A 20433-nucleotide genomic window follows, 5' to 3' on the forward strand; every position below is an offset into this window, starting at 1 on the left:
TGAATATAAATATACATATGACAGACTATACCATTAGCAAAATTAGCCAATTTTTTTCTATTAAATTGAAACATTAATCATCTTCAGCCTCTGTTCAGGCTGAATAAAACCAGTCGTTAGTCACCAGAAAGACATTTTTAAAGACATTTTTATGGAGAATAGAATGTCCTACCTGGAACAACTTCAAAGAGGAACTTCCCAGGGCTTTCTTCATTGCCAGGATGCTCAATAACTCTATTTCCAGGCAGGAAAATGGCACCCTAAAAATCAAAAAACTGGATCAGAACTGCTGTCGTGCTCTTACAATATTATTGGATTTTTCTCTCAAACTTTGGTATATGAAAATTATTAAAGAAGATATCAGGAAATGTCTGGGGACCTGACTAGGCATGGCACAGTGTCAGTGATACTAACTGGTAGCCCCTTGTGGTAATGGATGTTCAGTGTAGGTACTCCATAAGAAAGATTACAGAAAATGGAATGGCAAAGGATTCAAAGAAGGAATTCTTTAAAGGAGCAGAGATGGGGGCTTGGGGTTCCTACAACTGGTTAAGTGAGAAGTTAATATTTGCTTCTTTTGTGGCCTCCTGTTTAGCCCTGAAATGCGGGAGGGGGTCCCAGCAGTGGATTGGCTGGGACCAGGCCATGGAAGGTGGCAGCCTCTGAATATATGGAAAGAGGAATGGAATTTCCTTCACTGTACCAGTTTATCTGACAAGTATTCACAGATATTTAAGAATAAAGTCATGATCTAATTAAAACCAAAACTGTCCTCCCAGCATATCAAAATAATTATATGAACGGAGAGACCCCAACCAGATGACCCATGAACAGCCTCCTGAACTCAATATATATAAAGCTTTGGATACTCCAGGATAATCAGAAACTGCACTCTACTGGATCTCTGGGTTCTGCAGCACTGTGGTATGTCAGACTGGAGAGTGTAGTGCATATTTTAATTAAAAATAGATTTTTTAAAAATATATTTGTATGAGATTGATAAATGCAACAGTGTCAAAGCCTCTGTAATTTTTCTTATATGAAATTCAAAATCACTAAATATTTTTCCATATTTTCAGTTTGTAATGCGCTGACATTTTTTGGACTGACAACACATAATAGCATTGTAGGAGGACACTGCAAATTTGGCAGCTGGGCAGGGCACAGGTAGTCATAAGGCACATGGAAAGGTGTGAGGCACTTGCAGATTGTGAAATAATCTCAATCATTAAACATTACTTCTAAAATCATCAGAAAAATTAACAATACTGAATTTAAACTTATCAGCAATGACATCTCATGCAGGTGAATGGGGAAATTCATACTTCCTAGAGCAATAGCTTCACTTTCTAGGGAGACAGCAAGACTACAGTATTAATTGCACATCCTTCACATTTTTAAATTGATCTTCATAACCATTGGAGCCAGAAACATTTTTAAAGGAAACTTTGATTCTGGAGTACAATTCTGTGACAATTGATGGAAAAGGAGAAGTTTTCACAGTTTTCACAATTGCAGAAAGGAAGCTTGACTATTTACAAAATCTCATCAACTCTTTTCATACTAGCTCCATACCTAAAAATAATCTGAATTCTATTATCTTACCCCACTGCAGATCTGCCGTAACTGTAGTATCTAGAATTTGGGCCTACGTGTGCAATTATTTTTTAAATACATGATAGTCTCTTTCCATATAATCAATTGGGATTACACTTCACTACACATGTTTTCCAGAAAAGCATTCATGGCTGCTATTTTCTGTCCCTCTTTCTGCAGCACTGGGGCATGCAGAACACAAAACACGTCCCATTTTCTCACTGTTAGTACAATCATTGGCTTGATCATAATGTATGCAAGTGGCAGTCACTAGTGATGTCTCATTCAGAAACGTATTTGCTGGAGAACACCAATATTTTTCTGCTCTCCACCTTCCATTCTGACCAGTAACTACTCACTCTTCTTGCTCATCTCCTCTCCAGGGACTTCTTTGCAGACTAGCCTCACAGCCAGCCTTCCCATCCTGCCCACTTCAGCTGCACAGACAGGACCACCTTGGCAACACATGCTGAAAGCCCTTATTACACATTTTATACCCTTCCTGAAGTAGCTGGGATTTTCAAATATTCAACCCCAAAAGATTACAAAAAACCTCTCTCCTGTGTACCCTGACATCACACAGTTAAAAAGAGCTTGAGGGGTGTCTTTAAGGGAAAATAGCATTGGGATCTTTTCATTTGACACCCCCAGCTAAGAGTTTCCTCATTCCTTCATAGGAGACTTATTTTTTCATTTTCATTTAGTGTCATATCCTCCCAAGTGTTCAGGCAAGCCACAATTAAACTATGATTAGTTGAACATTAGGGGGTAAATTTGCAGAGCATTATGAAGACTATTGGATGAATATTCTCCATTAAGGGGAGATACAGGCCTAATTCCCAGTACTCCACCTGCATGTTATATTACATACATACACACAGTGAAAATACTATAATTTAATATTTCAATTTAAAACAATTCTGATAATTTAATGACTAGCACAAGCAAGTACGGTATGAAGATTCTCTTTAACACAATTGTGAAGAGCCTCCTAACAAAGGGAACATAAGGAAAACACGTTAACAGCCACCAAGCTGTGTCTTAGATCACTTGATGTGCTGCATACCTTCACTAAGCTTATGGGATGAAAATCTCTATGGAACGTTGACCAAAATAATAGTGTGCAAGATCCTATAGAGTCCATGGTCACCCTGGATTTCCCAGTCATCATCATACCATGAACCAGAGCCATGCAGGCCTTCAGAGATTCAACATGGATTAAAGTCCTGCTGCTCCAAGGGGCTGATCTTGCAAAGTGATGAATCCTCTCACCACCCAGTGAAGTCAATGGAAGATGAGTGGGTTAGGCACCTGGCAGGAATGCACTGGGCACCTCACCAAATTGAGCTCTAGTTGCACAAGCCTTTCATACATGAGGCAAAGACTTCTTTTTCAGCTGTAGTGTCACATCAGGATCAATCACATTAGCAAATCCACATTTTTATTTAATAGGGACAGCAGTATGCATATTTATTAGCCAGTGCGTTATAAACAATGGTCACAGTTGTAACAATGGTTGCTTGACAGCTGTGACGGACCACTCAACTGCCTCTTAAGGGTTCTGCACTTCCGGGTGGCTCCTTTTGTGCCTCAGAGGCCCCTTTTGTTGCCCTGGGACTTCCTGAAAGCAAGGGTCTCCCTTTACTGAGCCATTGTCATCACAGGCCAATCTGAGTTTGGGGTGGGGCACGTCCCTCTCCACCAGCCTCGAGCTGCTCTGGCTCTGTCTCAGTTGGTCCGCCCTCCAAGGGAAGTGGTGAGAAGTCCAGTCATGCCCCCTGCCCTGGACTCCAGCCCAGGGACCCTAGAGAAGGAGAGAGCTGGTGGGACTTTTTGCCTCTGCTCCATAGCAGTCACCTCTCCCTGGGCCTCTTCACCCCGCCACCCTATAGTGTGGTGCTGGGGTACCTGGCTACGCTCTGCCCTGCTCGCCTGTGTTCTTGTTTGGTTTGGTTTGGTTTGGTTTGGTTCGGTTCGGTTCGGTTCGGTTCGGTTCTCCATCTCCAGCCTCCTTCTCTCTGGACACCACTCCTCCCTCTTCTTGCCGCCTGGGGAAAGCCTTTTATAGAAAGCCTGGAGGCCTTAACTGGGTACAGGTGTTTTAATTATAGCCTGCTGCTGACTATCTCCTGATGAGCCCCAGATGCCTATCCAACCTGCAGGACTGCACCCTCTGTGAACTTGAACAAAAAGGGGTTCCTCCAGCACCCAAAATGTTTCCCCTCCATCAGGCACCTGTCAGCTGCAGACTGTGATCTGCCACATAGCAAATAATTACAGTAAAGTAAGGTTATACTAATAGTCTCTCTCTTATTCATACATGCTACTTCTACATTAAGCTAAGGTATTTACATGAAATAAGTCTCAGGAGAGGTGGGTTCAGGTCTTTTGTTCTGCAACAAACTTCCTGTGTGGCACTGGGTACATTGCTTGATCTGTCTGGCTTTTACACGTTTATTCATTTTCACGGGGCATCTCTTAGTACTAGGGCAATACAAACAACAGGAAAGATCCATGTAAATGGAAGGTTTGAGCAAAACCTATTTCTTATGTTATGCTAGGATGAAAGAAACACAGCTCCTTTGTACATAATTCATTGAAAGTAATTCAACATTGCAACCTGAAACTTTCCACATGGCTAGGTCTGAAAGTCTTCTGATCCAGGTCTACAGATCTATCTTTAAATTGGCTTGGAAAATAATTTGTTAGTAGTTCCTTTTGCTGAGAGATTTATCAGCTATTTTGTGGCTTCATTACTCACCTCTATCTCTTTGTTCCCCTATTCATACTTCAGTGACGCCGCTGGAAATTTTAATATTTATAGAAAACATCAAACTGCTGTCTATAAATCAGCATGGATTATGACCTAATCTTTGCTCTAAGGGCTGGTTATTAATGCTGAAATTATCTGAACTCCAGTCTCTCTCTACAGCCCCTCACAGAGCCCTAAAAAGGTTAGGGACATTTGATGGTCATCGCATTCAATACTAATTTATTGAGCTCTATATTAATGCTGTAAATCATTCACTCAGATTGCCTTATGGTAATACATACCATTGTTTCCCGAACCTCCAAAGGGTTACTTTAAAAAAGCCACTATATTTGCAATAGCATGGAGACAACATGTTCAAGTGATAATTCCAAGTCAAATTTTTGAAGAAGGCAATCAAGTATTTATTCAGTCATCTGAGCATGCAGATGGATAACCCTGTTTTGTAACTCTCTTTTGTGTAAAGAAAACAAGGGCAAGTTGCACTTTGTATGAAAATATGTTGTTGTATATACATATATTTCAGTCCTATAAAACTCTGTTCAAGATATATTTACTTATAGGGTTTGAATATTTTGTTCCTATTTTCACTTTCACTCCAAGGACCACCTTTTATTCCCCCTCCCATGTTTTTATCATCACTCCCAACATATTTCTTTGAAGTCTCACTGTCATGATTTATTTTTAGCCCAAGTTTAGGAATTTGGCGACCTATAACCACATATTTGTGCTTCTCCCAGGAATATCCTGGTACAGTGAGGCAGTATATTTGTGAATGCACATGAACACAGAAAAACTGCTGTCAGTTGGTAAGTCTCTCTACTTCATTCTTCCTATTCCTTTACTTTTCCTGATTTGTTTTTAGTTTTTTAAATTTACTAGTCACTTCTAGGACACTGTAAAATTTTACTTGAGCACAGATTGAACTTTTCTAGTATGGCAACATTTGTGGTCAGGCATGATTTTAGTTAGCTGGATGTCCACTTGCTCATGATGCACACTTTCTCAAAGGTTTTTGGTGTGTCCAAGTTTCCCATATCCCAAAAAGTTTGTTCAGAGCCATCAGTCCTGGCCCTCAGCATTCTGTGTCGTTATTTAGCTTTAATTTAACCCTAAATGTCTTCTCAGAGCCCAATAAATGGTGAAGTATTGGCAATGCTGCTAAGCGATATTAACCACTGGTGGTTCAGCAAATTGTGGTTTGGTACTGGTCAGGTCCCACGGGTGCTAGGGTAGAGAAGTTCAACGTGTAAAGGAAAATAAAGGGCATATCTCTTTATCATTCTCCATGCCACAGCATCACTGCCCCTTGCATCTACATAGCAGTAGAAATTAACAACACTGATCATCCACAGTCATCCCAGTTGTGATGGACCTCTGCATGCCAATCAATATTTGACATCAGTATTTTCAGTTTTTAAAAACAAGGCAAAAGTTAAAAGTGATTCAGTATAGTAACATCCACAATGGGATGTGTGTCTTTTTTCATGACAGAAGACAGAAAACCAATGTTCCTGTAAAGGCTGGGTTAACAAAAAGACGGAAGGATCAGGAAGCTTGTCTGAGAAATCAGAGAAAAGGAAATGAAGAAATATGGGAAAAAAAACTGTTTCCAAAAGGAGCTGCAGTGCAAATTTGGTCTTGTTAGCATATGATTCCCTGCTTGGGGACTCTGGAACATTGGACACTAAAGAAAAGGCTGTTCAAGTGTCTTATATCATTGAAAAATGCACCACCATATTTGATAAACAAAAATCACTTGCTTTAATTAGATCTACCAAAGAAAAAGGGAACTGACTTATGACAAGGAGTTTAATCACCACACTAGCTAATGCACTGGATTATGCTTTTATTCATATAGGGGCAGACTTCTGATACCCTTACACACACTGAATAGTCACATGGCCCCGAAGAAGACCCATTTCAATAATGGAACAAACCACAGTGCATGAGTAAGCATTGTAAATAAGGTTGGGTCTTAAAAAAAATAACAACATAACTCACTACCTTCCACAACATCTAATTTTCCCCTCTTTTCATCACCTAAATAAATGTACATAACATGCCTAATCTTGTAGGTTTTACTCAGTCCTCTTTCAGGCCAAATTGCAATGGGAGCAGGCTTTACTTCAAACTTCAGCCAGTTTGTATTGCCTTTTAAGACTTTAAACTTGTTTACTTTTTGATAATGGCCTCCTCTGTTTCCAAGCACATTATAGCTGCATCTACACGAGCTGGCTACTTCGAAGTAGCCGCGCCAACTTCAAAATAGCGCCCGCCACGTCTACACGTGGCAAGCACTATTTCGAAGTTGAAATCGATGTAAGGCGGCGAGACGTCGAAGTTGCTATCCCTATCAGGAGATGGCAATAGCACCCTACGTCGACGTTGAACGTTGAACGTCGAAGTAGGGCACGTGTAGACAATCCGCGTCCCGCAATATTGAAATAGTAGGGTCCGCCATGGCGGCCATCAGCTGAGGGGTTGAGAGATGCTCTCTCCAGCCCCTGAGCTCTATGGTCGCCGCGTGCAGCAGCCCCTTAAAGCTCCCCGCCCCCTGCGTTCCTGTGCAGAAAGCTGAGAGCGCGTGCAGGCAGCAGCGTTGCCACGCAGTCAGCCTGCACATCCCTCAGCAGCCCCAACCCACCACCGTGCACTGATGGCCACTAGCCAGCCACCCAAGCGCCCCCAGGACAACCCCCCCATGGGGATCCAGGGCTGCCATCCAGCCAGCCAGTCAGAGAAGAGGCAGTGGGGCCCCTCCTGGACGGAGGCCAAGATCCGGGACCTGCTGGGGCTCTGGGGCGAGGAGGAGGCGCTCCAGGTAATGGGGAGCAAGAGGCAGAACGCGGATGCGTTCACTCGGCTGGCCGAGGGCCTGGCCACCCGGGATCACCCTGCCCGCACTCCTGACCATGTCAGGAGTAAGGTTAAGGAGCTGCGGCAGGGTTACGCCTGGGCCTGGGATGTGGCCAGCCGATCTGGGGCCGCCCCCGCCACTTGCCCCTTTTACAGGGAGCTCAGGGCCATCCTGGGCCCCCGGTACACCTCCTCCCCCCCCCGGCCACTCTTGACACCTCGGCCAACGAGCCCCAGCAGGCCCCGGAGACAGAGTCCGCCCCGGAGGCAAGCCCTGCACCCCAGGGCCCCCCCCAGGAGCTCACCCCTGGGATGCTGGAGGAGGAGGAGGGGGACTCCTCCAGCAACAGGGGGCTCTGGATCACCCTCCAGTCCCAGAGCTCCAGCAGGGCATCCGCCCAGTGGGTGTCCCCCGACAGTGGGAGCGGACCGTCAGGTATGTACCCCCCCCCAGTGCACACCCCCGGGATTAAGGGGCGGGGACAAGAGACATGACCAGGGCCCTCCAAACACCCAGATGACCATGGCACCAAGGACAGCAGTGGCATGTCCCTCAGAAGAGTGCATCAGCCTCTGCCCCCCAGCAGGACAGCGCCATGCTCCAACCCTGGGGATGTGGGGAGCGGAACCTAGGGTCCCCTGGGGGAGGGGGGACACCCATCATCAGCAGCAGCATCTCCTGGGGACGGGGATGGGGAACCAGCAGCAGAGGGGTGGGGGGACAAGGGCCACGGCTCAGGGGCCACACTAACAGCTGTCTTCACTCTTCTTCCCCCCTGTGTTCCACAGCTGCACCGTCAGAGGGCCTGGAGAGCGCTGGCAAGGTGTCCGTGGTCCCGGAGAGCCCACCAGGGCCATCCCATCAGGCCAGCCCCTCGGCGGAACACCGACCAGTCCCAGGACGGGGCCGACGGCGGAGCCACCAGAGGACGGCCACGGACCCCCAGCTGCTCGTGACCCTCCGGCATCAGCTGGAGGTGTCGGAGTGGCGCCTGCGGGTGGAGTAGTGGAGGCTGGAGCTCCAAAAGCGAGCGCTGGCCTGGTGCCAGGATGCTTTGGGGGCCTTCATGTGGACCTTCGAGCGCATAGCGGAACACCTGGCCCTCCATGCCGTGCCGCCCGCCGCTCTGCCCGCCGCTCCGACCGCTGTCCCTCCACCATCCGCCACCCTGGGGCCTGCCGCCGAGGGGGACCTGGGGCCTGCGGACACCGGCCGGCCGTATTTGCCAGTTCGCCCGGCCCCCACCCAGCCTCGGCCAGGGCTCTGGCCGAGGCGAGGGTTGCGCCCTCCAACCCCAGGCGCCAGACATTAAGGTATGTCAGCTCATGGGAATAAGGGGACTTCGAAGTAGGCGGGGTCCTTTCGAAATGGAGCCCCGTGGGGACGAGAAGCACGGCGGTGAGGCGCGTCAATTTCGAAGTGCCGCGGCCGCCCACATGCTAATGAAGAGCTGAATATGCATTTCAGCGCTTCATTAGTAAACTTTGAAATGGCCATTTGTGTGGCCATTTTGAAGTTTGGGGCTCGTGTAGACGTAGCCTATGACTTCCATCTGCAACTGCTTTCTTAACTCAAATTGGGCAGAGAAAATACGTAACACTAGATACTGGTTTTGGAATATGTTGGATACTGGATCCGGAGCAAGAATAACTGCATGCCTAAAAAGATTCCTAAAAGAAATAATTATTTTTAAATCAATTAAACCTAATATGCAAAACTAAATTGATCTAATCTACAGAATTATAAGTGAAAATACAACTACAAATGAGGCAAGAGATGAACATTGTATTTAACTTCCCAACTTATCATTAGCTTAGGGTGGCAAATAACTTTATTTACAATACATCAAATATTTTGATTATTTGATGTAAAAGAGCTTTTAATATTTACATCCTATTTTTACAATAAATGTTTCTGACAAATTTCAGGGAAAATAATGACAAAAACCAGAACAAGATGGTCATAATATTTATAATCCATATCTGTTGCAAGTTCACTTCTTCCTGAATTTTGAACCCCACATGCATGTTTAAGTGATGTCTAAATTTATATTAAAGGCTCCAAGATGGAAATACTATACACAGCAATTAATGAACTTCATAAAGAAAAGATGCACTTGAAAGGTAATTTGGATTATTTTGCTGTCTGTCCACAGAGTTGCTGTTCGAAACAAACAAAGTTATTTTAAAAAACAGTCTTGTTTGTGCAACATGCACCTGGCTTCTCAGACTGAGGGGGAAAGTTTTAAAAGAAAATGAAAGACGAACTTCTTTTCACTTCCCATTTTGTCTGCTTTCATACAAATCTGGGTGGTATTTACTTCCCCTTTTAATAAGTTCAGTAGCTATTTATACAGCATATCAAGAGTATCAGAGAGTGAACACTTGATTGCTGCCTTACCATCTGTCAGAAAGGTTCACATGAGCATTCAGGCAGTCAGAGAATAAATCTGCAGACTACAGAAACCTTCATCCTACTGTGGCATACAACTGAACCACAGTGAATACAGCGTTGATGACAGCTAGCTTCCTGGCTTCATTTTACCATCAGCCTCACTGCTCAGTTGCCCTGGTTTGCCCATGTGTAGAATGTAGGCTCCTTCCTCAATGCTTGAATTTTCCTAAGTGTCTGATGTCTCATACAAGCTTCTGACGGCTCACAAAGTTTAACATCCATTTTTCTCCCCTGACTCTCTTCTAATAGGGGTGGGAAGGAGAAAGTACCTGAGGAAAATCTCAGACCATGAAAAACTTGGAACAGGTTCCTAGGAAAGGGGAGAGTGTCTGAGAGGCAAGGGGCAAAATGAGTGTTTTCAGATGATATCAAGAAAAGGAAAATGTATTTTGTCTAATTTCAAGCCCCTTCAAACATATTGTCTCTAATGTTATTGGGCCTTCTCATTCCACTGCTGAAAAAAAAAAAAGCAGCACAGGGAAAGAGAAAAACCTCACAAAACACATACACCATGTGCTAAATTTTGTGTTCCAGCCTCACACCCTGTGCCACCCTCTTGACCCTACCCTACCCCAGACCTCACTGCCCAGTTTGGATCACTATTTATATATGTTCTTATGGCAAAGGCATGGGGATAAAGGCACACTATTCCATCAGCAGCTCAAGAAAGTGGAGCAAAGCTGCTGCACTCATTAGGGCCCTGTGTGCAGTGGTGGATTAACACAAGGGCAAAAGGGACAGTTGCCTCGGGGCCCCCAGGGTCCACAACTCCATTTTGTTTAAACCAGGGGTCAACAACCTTTCTAAGGTGGAGTGCTGAAACTTGACCCTTTTGACCTCTGTGTACAGTCCAAGTGCCAGTGATACTTTTTAAAGCCACTAACAGTCCTACTTCGAGCATCTTCATTAATAAATAAATAAGGATGCAGAGCTTTGCTATTCAGGTGGTGGTTGGTTGCATTAGCTGGTCTTTTGGCATGGCTTGAGCAATCTTCTGGCTGCATGGGGAAGGAGGGGCGATGCTGAGGTCCTGCTTTGAATGCCAATGAAAAGCGGCTCTAGTGCCACACTTGCCACCTGTGTCAGGGGTTGATGACCTGTGATTTAAATAATTCACTTTAATGGAACAAAAGAAATGTGTAATGTTATTCTTATTTTAAAATTAAGTGCAATTTTATTATGCATCATGACTACTAATAAGCATGAATAGATTTGAAAGCATAAATAATTATGCTAAATTAATATTATAGGACATGGAGCTTGTGACTGTTGTCCCAGAGCCCAACCTGTTCTTAAACCACCCCTGCCTGCAGCCTGACTCTGCTTGCAAGAAGATTGCTCAGCCCAGCCTGGGATTTGACGAACTGGTACTAGATTGAACGTAGTCTGTGATCTAATTACCAATTAGACAACAAGACCATCATCCGTGGTGGGAGGGGGTTAGAAAAGCACCAATGAGTCACGTGATTTTTTTTTTTTTTAAAAACCCCATAGTTAATATCTCAACTGCATGTCATTTCTACAACCAAGTGACACCAAAAAGCCAGTCTGGGGATAATTTTTTTCCTAGAAATGAGAATGTTACATATTTGAAGCCACTAACGGAAGAAAATTATTTCTCAGTAAAATAAGCACCCATTGCAATATTTTGTTCTCCAGGAAATGGATTTAAGGAAGCCAGTCTCACTTGGATTAAACACTAAGAGAGAAGTAGCAGTGTTAGTCTGTACTCCAACAAAACAAAACAGAAGCAATGTAGCAATTTAAAGACTAAACAGCATGATTTATTTGGTGATGGGCTTTCATGGGACAGACCTGCTTCATCAGATCAATCTCATTTCCAATACAGACTGACATTTGTAAGTACAGAGGACCAAAAGAAATTTCAATAAAAACTGACAAATAAAGTACATAGGACTGAGGTAGGTGACAGAGGGATGGGAATGTTTAGAGTCCTGCCTGAGATACTATTTGTCAGTTTTTATTGCTATTTTTTTTTTGGTCCTCTGTACTTATAAATGTCAGTCTGTGTGGGATTGATCTGATGAAGTGGGTCTGTCCCACAAAAGCTCATCACCGAATAAATTATTTTGTTAGTCTTTAAACTGCTACCTTTCTGCTCTTTTGAATTAAACAATTTGACAGTATGAACTCAGAACTCTATTATCTCAGTTATACTCTCCCTGATACACCGTATCCTTCTCTAATCCCCTGCAACACTTGGGCCTTCCTCCACCTCTGAATATCATGCTAAGCAAGAATAAGAATATGATTTATAGCACAAGCATCTCAAACCAGTCAGATGACAGGATTTTTCATCTTCTACTTTCTATTTCACAGGGTAAGATTGGTGTATCAGAGGCGTAATTTGTTCACCCTGTCATTTCCCCTTACGTTTCTGATTCCAGTTTATGATACACTATTCAATCTCTGTTTGATCTTCATTCCCTGCACTACCTATTTGTCATCAAGTATGCAAGACCAATCAGATTTTCCACCAGGAAGCTGATTAGCCATAGAGTTTATCTCCTTATGAAACTCCATATATTTTCTTTCTGAATTCAGTATTGCTTAACTTCTCCCTTTCTCTATTAATTTCATTTTGTAACGGTATAACTGAACTCTGGAAAACATTTTGAGATGCAGTTGGTGTGAAAGTGCTACAAAAGTAAGTGTCTGATTATGCAACTGGAAAATCAAGAAGCGTTTATTCACTGCAAACTTCAATATAGCTACTTTCCAAAGGGATAGTGGGAGAGTAAGGATTGCAGCATTCGACCTTACAGCTGTAGGATATGCCATGATTACTTATTTGTACTACAGCAGCATCCAGAGGCACCAACCAGAATCAGAGTCCTCCTGCAGTAGTCATGACACATAAACACATAGTAAACCAATCCAGGCCACAAACAGCAACCTGTATGAACAGGTTAGACAAAGGTTAACCATAAAGATATACTTTAGCAGGTAACATAAATCAGCATAACAGATGATGCTGAATTTCCCTGTTATATGGGATTGAGGACATACAACTAACATTCATACTTACTTGTTCTTTTTGCAGCATCTAGCGAAAGTATGCCCTGAGAGAATCACACTAAAGAGGGCCTGCCTTAACTTCACTCAGGCTGTGTCTACACTACCACCCTCCTTTGAAGGAAGGATGAAGTAGGGTGTTGGGAGTTTACTAGTGAAATGCTGTGCTGCATACTTCATTTAGCAAATTCCCCACCCCCCTCCCCTCATGGCAACTTCTAAGTTTTAAACTTCAAAGTACTGGCACGCATCTAGCCGTGGCTCACCCACCGGTACGTCAAAGTCCCTTTACTCCTCCAAAATGCTAGACGTGCACTGGTACTTTGAAGTTTAAAACTCTGAAGTTGCCGCAGGGGGGAATTTGCTTAATGAAGTGCTGCATATGCAGTGCAGCACTTCATTAGTAAACTCCCAGCACCCTACTTACCATCCTTCCTTCGAAGGAGGGTGGTAATGTGGACACAGCCTCAGAGACGTTCCAGAGGAGTAATTTTGAAGAGCAAAGGGACTTTTGAGGAGTAAAGGGACTTTGAAGTTGCCCTGGCACTTCGAAGTACTGGTGGGTGAGCAGTTGTCGTGGGGCCGAATTTGCTTAATGAAGTGCTGCGTATGCAGTGCATCACTTCATTAGTAAACTCCCAGCACCCTACTTACCATTCTTCCTTTGAAGGAGGTTGGTAGTGTAGACACAGCCTCAGAGATGTTCCAGAGCACTGAGGTTCTGCATCCAGAGCTACACACACAAATGCAAGAAAAGGAAATACCACTGTCCTGCCACAGGTCTCAGAGCACTTCACAAAGGAGACTACTGTTTCCCTCATGTATGAGTGAGGAAACTGAAGCACGTGGAGGGGAGTTAATTGCCTATGCTCCCCAGAAAAGAAGTAGCAGAACCATGAATTGAACCCAGGTCTACTGATGTCCTTGTCAGAGTCCTAGCCAGTGAACCACCAAACCTCTTGAATGGGTATTAATCATTTTCACTCAGAACACCTAACATATGAGCTAATTCTTTTCACTTTTCAAGATCTGTACTGATCAGCATCTTTGTGTACACTGCTATATAAAGGTTACTACTAACAACAAAAGACTGAAAGGTTTTGGGAGAAGGTGGTGTCTTTGTAGGTATTTGTGCAATCTAGCTCATTGGTGCCCAACTGTGAATGGACACTTCGGTAATTACTGCATGACAAAGACTCGTTCCATTAAAGACACAACCCTGACAGGTCAGGCCAAAAATAATCCATGTTATCTGATGAGTAAAGAAGACCAATGAGGCCCTTTAACTTAGGCATTTTATCTTGTCTTGTTCCTTACCTTTCCAAAAACTGAAATCCTGAGTAGTAATATCAGAAGTGTACATTCTGTTCTGAAGCATATGTTTGATAAATCAGCTTTGTAATTTGTTTTCCTATCATTTTCCCTAAAATTTCTTATAATTGCCTACACTTCTCAAACTTTTTTTGATCTTCATTCCTTGAAAAGGACCTATTCATCAAGTGTTCAAGGTAAATGCTGGTGAATAACAATTCGAACACAGGAGATAAAATGTATTTGCATAAAGCTTGCTCCTAAATCTCAGAAATATTTCAAAAGAGAATCTATAAGCCTGCTTAGATCAAATGTCAGGGTGAGAAATTGCTAATTCATATTCACTCTTTCTAGTATTTAGAATCATAGTGTCAGAAGAGAGCTTAGGACATCATTGACTCCAATGCTGGACTAATCCCAGTCAGGGTTTTGTCAAGCCAAGATTTACAGACCGCTAGGAAAGGAGATCATATTACCACTCTAGGTAACCCTTCCCATGCTTCACCTCCCTCCTAGTGAAATAGTTTTTTCCTAATATCCAACCTAAACCTACCCCCACCACAGCTTGAGGCCATTGCTCCTTGTTCTCCTATCTGTCACCACTGAAAACAGCCTGGCTCCATCCTCTTTTTAACCTTCCTTCAGGTAATTGAAGGCCACACCCTCATTCTTCTCTTCCGTAGACTAAATAAACCCAAATCCTTCAGCCTCTCCTCATAAGTCCTCTGCTCCAGCCTCCTAATCATTTTTGTCACCTTCCACTGGACTTCCTCCAGTGCAATCCACATTGTTTCTGTAACAGTGGGCCCAGAATTGGACACAATATTCCAGATGTGGCCTCAGCATTGCCAAATAAAGGAGAATAATCACTTCCCTAGATCTGCTGGCAATGCTCCTACTAACGCACCCTTGTATGCCATTAGCTCCCTTGGCTGTCAGAGTGCATTGATGGTTCACATTCAGCTTCTCATCTACTGTAATCCCCAGGTTCTTTTCTGCAGAACTGCTGCTTAACCAGTCAGGTCCCAGCCTATAGTAGTACTTGGGAATCCTCCCTCCTAAATTCAGGACTCTGCATTCATCCTTGTTGAACCTCATCAGATTTCTTTTGGCCCCATCCTCCAGTTTGTCTAGGTTTATTGTAAATTTCAGGCTTAGTTTGCATTTTTGTTTGTTTATTAGATAATCTGATTTGATTTGTTTGCTACCCCTTGTAATAACATCAATATTTTTATAGTTAATAAACTTGTTTTATCTATTAAGCAAAACCAGTGTGTCACTGATTGAAATGCCTCAAGAAAATCCCCACTTGGTTTAACACAAGCATCTTGTACATGCACAGTGAGGCAGAGGCAAACTGGCTAATACATTCCTTTTGGATGGAGTTTTGACCAGGGCATGGCTGTCCATGTCTGGGGTTCTAGGCTGGGAATCTGGGGGTTATTTAGTCATTAGCCTCTCCACTGCTGGGTCTTAACAGTGGCTGATTAGCCTGAGCATTAGTTACTGCAGCTGAGTGTGTGATTAGGAGTAATCTAAAGCTTATCACAGCAGCACAGTGCTGAGAGGAAGCCCAGTCTGGTGAGGCAGAGGGCTAAGTGGTACCTCAATTGCAAGTGGCACCCTGGCAGGGGGGCCCATTCTGCTCAGATTTAAAGTATTTAATTTAAAAAAAAATCTTATTGGTAACCACAGTGCTTCTTGGAAAGTAAATGGAGATTATATTATGCAATTTGAATGTGAATCGAGTACAACATTTTCTGCAATAGGAAATTAGCGGTGGTCCACAGGAGCAAACTTCAGATCTGGATGTCAATGCCACCTCCACTTCAAGGTATTTGTGCTCAGAATTTCAATTTTCACCCATTGTAGCTCCAGGTGGCCTGATGTAAAGTTTAGTTCAAGATACTTCCATGGATTTCAGGGGAGTCAGTTCCCCCACCTGTCAACTCTGGTACACCTCACAGTCACAAGGAGCAAGGCAAGCTGGCAGGCGAATCTATTCAGTTGACCTCCTGCTGTAGCAGCTCCAGTCTATCACAATGTTAGAGTCTATATGAGCTTAGTTTTACCTCACAGTTGTTTACAATTATGGAATTTATAAGCAATATCACATATTGTGAAAGCAAAATGACTCTGAACTCGCAGAAGCCAAAAACAGAATAATCTACCAGAGTTCAGAATGCCACTCCAACATCACTTCTGGCATTAGTCAGAGAATCTCAGATATCAGTAGGTGTGACAAAAGCATGCAACTTTTCCATGGAATTAAGCTTCAACTATTATGCCTGTTAGATCTGGCCATTAGTGCCAGTCATAACTGCACTACATTCATATTAACATTAACAGTTGATTTTAAAACATTCTACAGTCATTTACTTTGCTTCCTGCTGTTATAATCCATCAAACAATTTAGCAGTGATTGCATAGCAACAAAATTACAATCTAACTGTTACAGCCTGGCAAGGTCATTGCTGGTAACTATGAACCAAATAGGGCAAATGTTCTGCCTACTGATCTTCATTGGCATATTAAAGCTGAACAATATTGCTGTTCCCTTTATTTCAAAGGACAGGTGGCTTTCTAATAGAGTTTTTCTCCTCCCTATGTATTTTGGGGATTTTCAGATTCATTGCTGAATACTTTATGATGAAAACAAATATAATGAGGAAGATTGTCTTTCCACTGCATATGTTTCATGCTGAGCTGCCTAACACAGAGAAGAATATAGAGAGACAGGGCAAAATGTACCAGTCGTACCATGCCTAAGTGTAACAGATTATTATAGTCCTTAACCAATTAATAAAGTTTTTAAAGGAACACTATCACTGGAGGGAACAAGACAGGCACAATAAGGTTAATTCCCCACTGTCTTACAATTTGTGTAGCCATTTATAGAGTGAATACTAAACAGATGTAAAATGCTATCAAATAAGAGTAGCAGTATTTTGCTCAGGTGTACCTGACTACATAAGGTGCAAGGCAGTGCAGAATCAGGCCCAATAACAGTTTTGTGCAGAAATGATACATGGTGGTAATGTAATCTCTTTGCTGAATGGTCATGGTGGATGGGAAATTCACGTAAGATAAGAACAGCATCTCCCTTGCTTTCACTCAAACTGAATATTTGCTGTGTTAAGGTATTATAGGAAAAACAGCTGTTGCACAAACACAGAAGTCACTTTGGGAGTTGCCGGGTTAGTGCCTAATATTGATAGTTCTTGCTAGAAGAGAAAAAGAAATGGCCAATGTTTCAAGAATGGCTAAAGAAAAGGGGTGTTCTGTTCTATGGAAATCAATGTATCAAGTACTTATATAGGAATACAGACATATAACAGAAAGACAAGATGGGTGAGATAATATCTTTTTACTGAACCAACTTCTGTTACTGAAGGAGACAAACACTTTGGCTAAACAGTTATTTTATTCCCATTTAGTCAGTACTCAAGATAGACTTGCCTGCAAAAGCATCATTGCATTTGACCTTTTTCGTCATATTAAAACATTAGGAAATACAGAACCATCTTTTAGTTTATAAAAATCCTAATCAGAAACAATAGTTTAAGGGAGGGTCATCCTCTATTCTGAAAAACAAAAAAGTGAATAATACATCATTGTATAATGTTTCCCTAAATGCTCTTGCATTAATACTTGTTTTGAAATGATTTGCAAAATATAGAAATGAAGACAGCTGTCAAATTTAATGGAATATGATTATTTTTAATCCTGACACATATTCACTTCTTGGGGCAATGACTCTTTTTCTGCCTCCAGACCAGGAAATGAAGCATTCAGAGCACTAGGGGAACATCCAGAGTTTTTTCTAGAAAATTATGCCATTGGCCATGTCTACACTAGCCCCAAACTTCAAAATGACCACGCAAATGGCCATTTCGAAGTTTACTAACGAAGCGCTGAAATGCATATTCAGCGCTTCATTAGCATGCGGGCGGCCACAGCACTTCGAAATTGACGCGCCTCGCCGCCGCATTTCAGCGCTTCATTAGTATTTCAGCGCTTCATTAGTAAACTTCGAAATGGCCATTTGTGCGGCCATTTCGAAGTTTGGGGCTAGTGTAGACACGGCCATTAATTCACAGAGCCATCCAAAACTAAGTTCACATTCAAATACATTCTAGATATATTCTAGAGCATGCACAGTACAAGACAGTGGATTTAATTTGTCACATGAGAGACTCTGGAGACGGTTAATTTATTATGTGGGCAGCTAAGATGAATCACTGTCTCCTAATAATGGCTGTAAGAATGCTTGGAAGTACACAGGACAGTATCACTCTACATCCATATCTCTAGCTCTTAGCAATCATATCTACTTAACTGCCTAAAAGATAACTTAATATGCTTTTTTTAATTCCTCTAAATTCAACCAGGCATTTCAAGTTTTAAGGCAGATGTTGTATTAAAAGGAAACACCTTTCTCCCTAAGCAGATTTGCTGAGGTATCTAGCCTAGTTTAACACCACCTCCATAAGCATCTCTCCTTCCCCACGTATTACTTATATGTAGCTAATTTTTTTGAACAATTTCACCTGAAGAAAGCAATCATCTCATTATCCTTTTTTTCATTTCTTATCTGTGTTAGTCACAGAAATGGAAGAGATTAAAGAATGAGCTAACCCCTAATATGTTAGTATAATTTACATTTGTACATCTCAGATGCTGCATTATACCTAATGCCAAAAAATTTGAAGGATTTCTATACACTAGACTGCACTGGTTTGATTTAAACCAATTGAGTTAAAACAGTGTAATTTTGTGCGGGGACAAACTTCTGTGGGCTTAAAAGGGGTTATGTTGCTTCAAGTTGGCCCTATATAGGGAAAGCTAAAGTGATTAAGATGGCCCTTCTTCAAAGCTGCAGGAATCTAACAAAATCTGATTTTTTAAAAATCTCCTCTTTGGTCAAATCAGTTCAATAAAGTTTGCAGAATGGGATTATAAATCCTAGAGCCTTGCTCCTGAGAGCCGCCCACATTAGAATTCACATTATGCCACCTCTAAAGAAAAATGTTCCTAATGGTTGCCATATGAAGCACTCAGAAATTAAGAAATGCCAGAATGAATGCTGCAGATGAAACCCTAGCTTGCATGTATGCATTATGAAAGAGTCTAACTACACAATCACATACTATTTTTCCCTGGGGAACAGAATTAAGAGGGCAGAGGAGCTGCTGTTATATGAAGCCTAGGTGTTTAACTACTCACATTAAGGACACAATTAGACCAATTTTTAAGCTAAGCAGACTGGAGCTCCCCTTTAGGAGTTTAAGAAGGGAGGCTCTGCATATTAACAAAAAATTATGTGTGTCCCCCTTTCTTGCAAATGTATCTGGAAATTCAGGATAGAAAAAGGAGGTGTGTGGATGTCTGTTACATGTACAATGGTGAGAAAGGGTGCTTGAGGGAGGGGGAAATGTAGAATAGGTCACGGAAGAAAGGATATTAGGAGCAGCTGAAAGAATGACTTGAGAGAGATGTCATGGCCAGGGACAGAGTAAAAAGTATTAATTCTGTACAGGGAAGCGCAACACTACAGGATTTGCACTCAGCATTTCAGCAATTCCACCAGCACTTTACAACGAGTCTTGTTCCGTCCATGGAATTAATTTGCAGGGGTTAGTTTACTTACAAGAATGGTTCCCTACTGTTCCCTGAACACAAAAGGAGCAGAGAAAGAATGAAATGTCAATGTTAATACAGCCTTGTATTAAAGGACTAATGAGTTGGAGCAAAGCTTTTCTTCTCCAGCTCTCACACAGATCTGTGTGCATGAAAATGCTCATTAAAATTAGACTCACACTGTACATTATATTTGCCCAATTGACAACCGTGGGTTTTGATGGTGGGAACTGCTAAATTACCAGGGAAGACAGATGTCTCAGGTGAGATGTACTTAATGTAGATCCTGCTGATAAGACATTTAGCAAGTTATTGGAGAGAGCTAATTCATTCCCCCCCCCTCCCCATCTGCAAAGACTACCAAGAAACAAAGGGCCATTAACACAGAAACATCTTCATTTAAACATACCATATCTGAAGGAGGAAGACTCCTGCCTCTGCTGTTGTAAAGGTCTCATTCCCAAGAGAAAAATCCTAAGACTAAAGAGACTTTAGAATAGATAACTAAAAACCGTGAAACTATTGCCCAAATGTTTGATGCTCTGGAGCAGACAATTTCAAGTATTGGCCACACAGGTGTGTAACTAAGGTCTCAAATGACAGCCACAGCAATGAAAGTGTTGACATTAAGTGGAAGTGGTGGGAGATAACTCACTAGTTATGTGAGAGCAAGCTAAAGAAAGTAACTAATTAAATGTTGGACTAGATATTGTTGAAAATAAAATGAGGAGGAAAAAAGAAGGAATCTCATGTCATAACTGAGCAA

General features: G+C 42.4%; 1 protein-coding gene across 1 annotated transcript in view; it reads right to left on the reverse strand.

The window, feature by feature from the left end:
* ARHGAP24 (Rho GTPase activating protein 24) overlaps window positions 1–20433 on the reverse strand; it is a 346470-nt gene that overhangs the window by 210961 nt on the left and 115076 nt on the right. The window contains exon 3 of the mRNA XM_074993675.1: window positions 173–260. Coding sequence (XP_074849776.1) covers window positions 173–260 — 88 coding nt within the window. The remainder of the gene's footprint in view (window positions 1–172; window positions 261–20433) is intronic.

Source organism: Carettochelys insculpta, chromosome 4 (genome assembly GCF_033958435.1).
Source record: "Carettochelys insculpta isolate YL-2023 chromosome 4, ASM3395843v1, whole genome shotgun sequence".
Classification (NCBI taxonomy): domain Eukaryota; kingdom Metazoa; phylum Chordata; order Testudines; family Carettochelyidae; genus Carettochelys; species Carettochelys insculpta.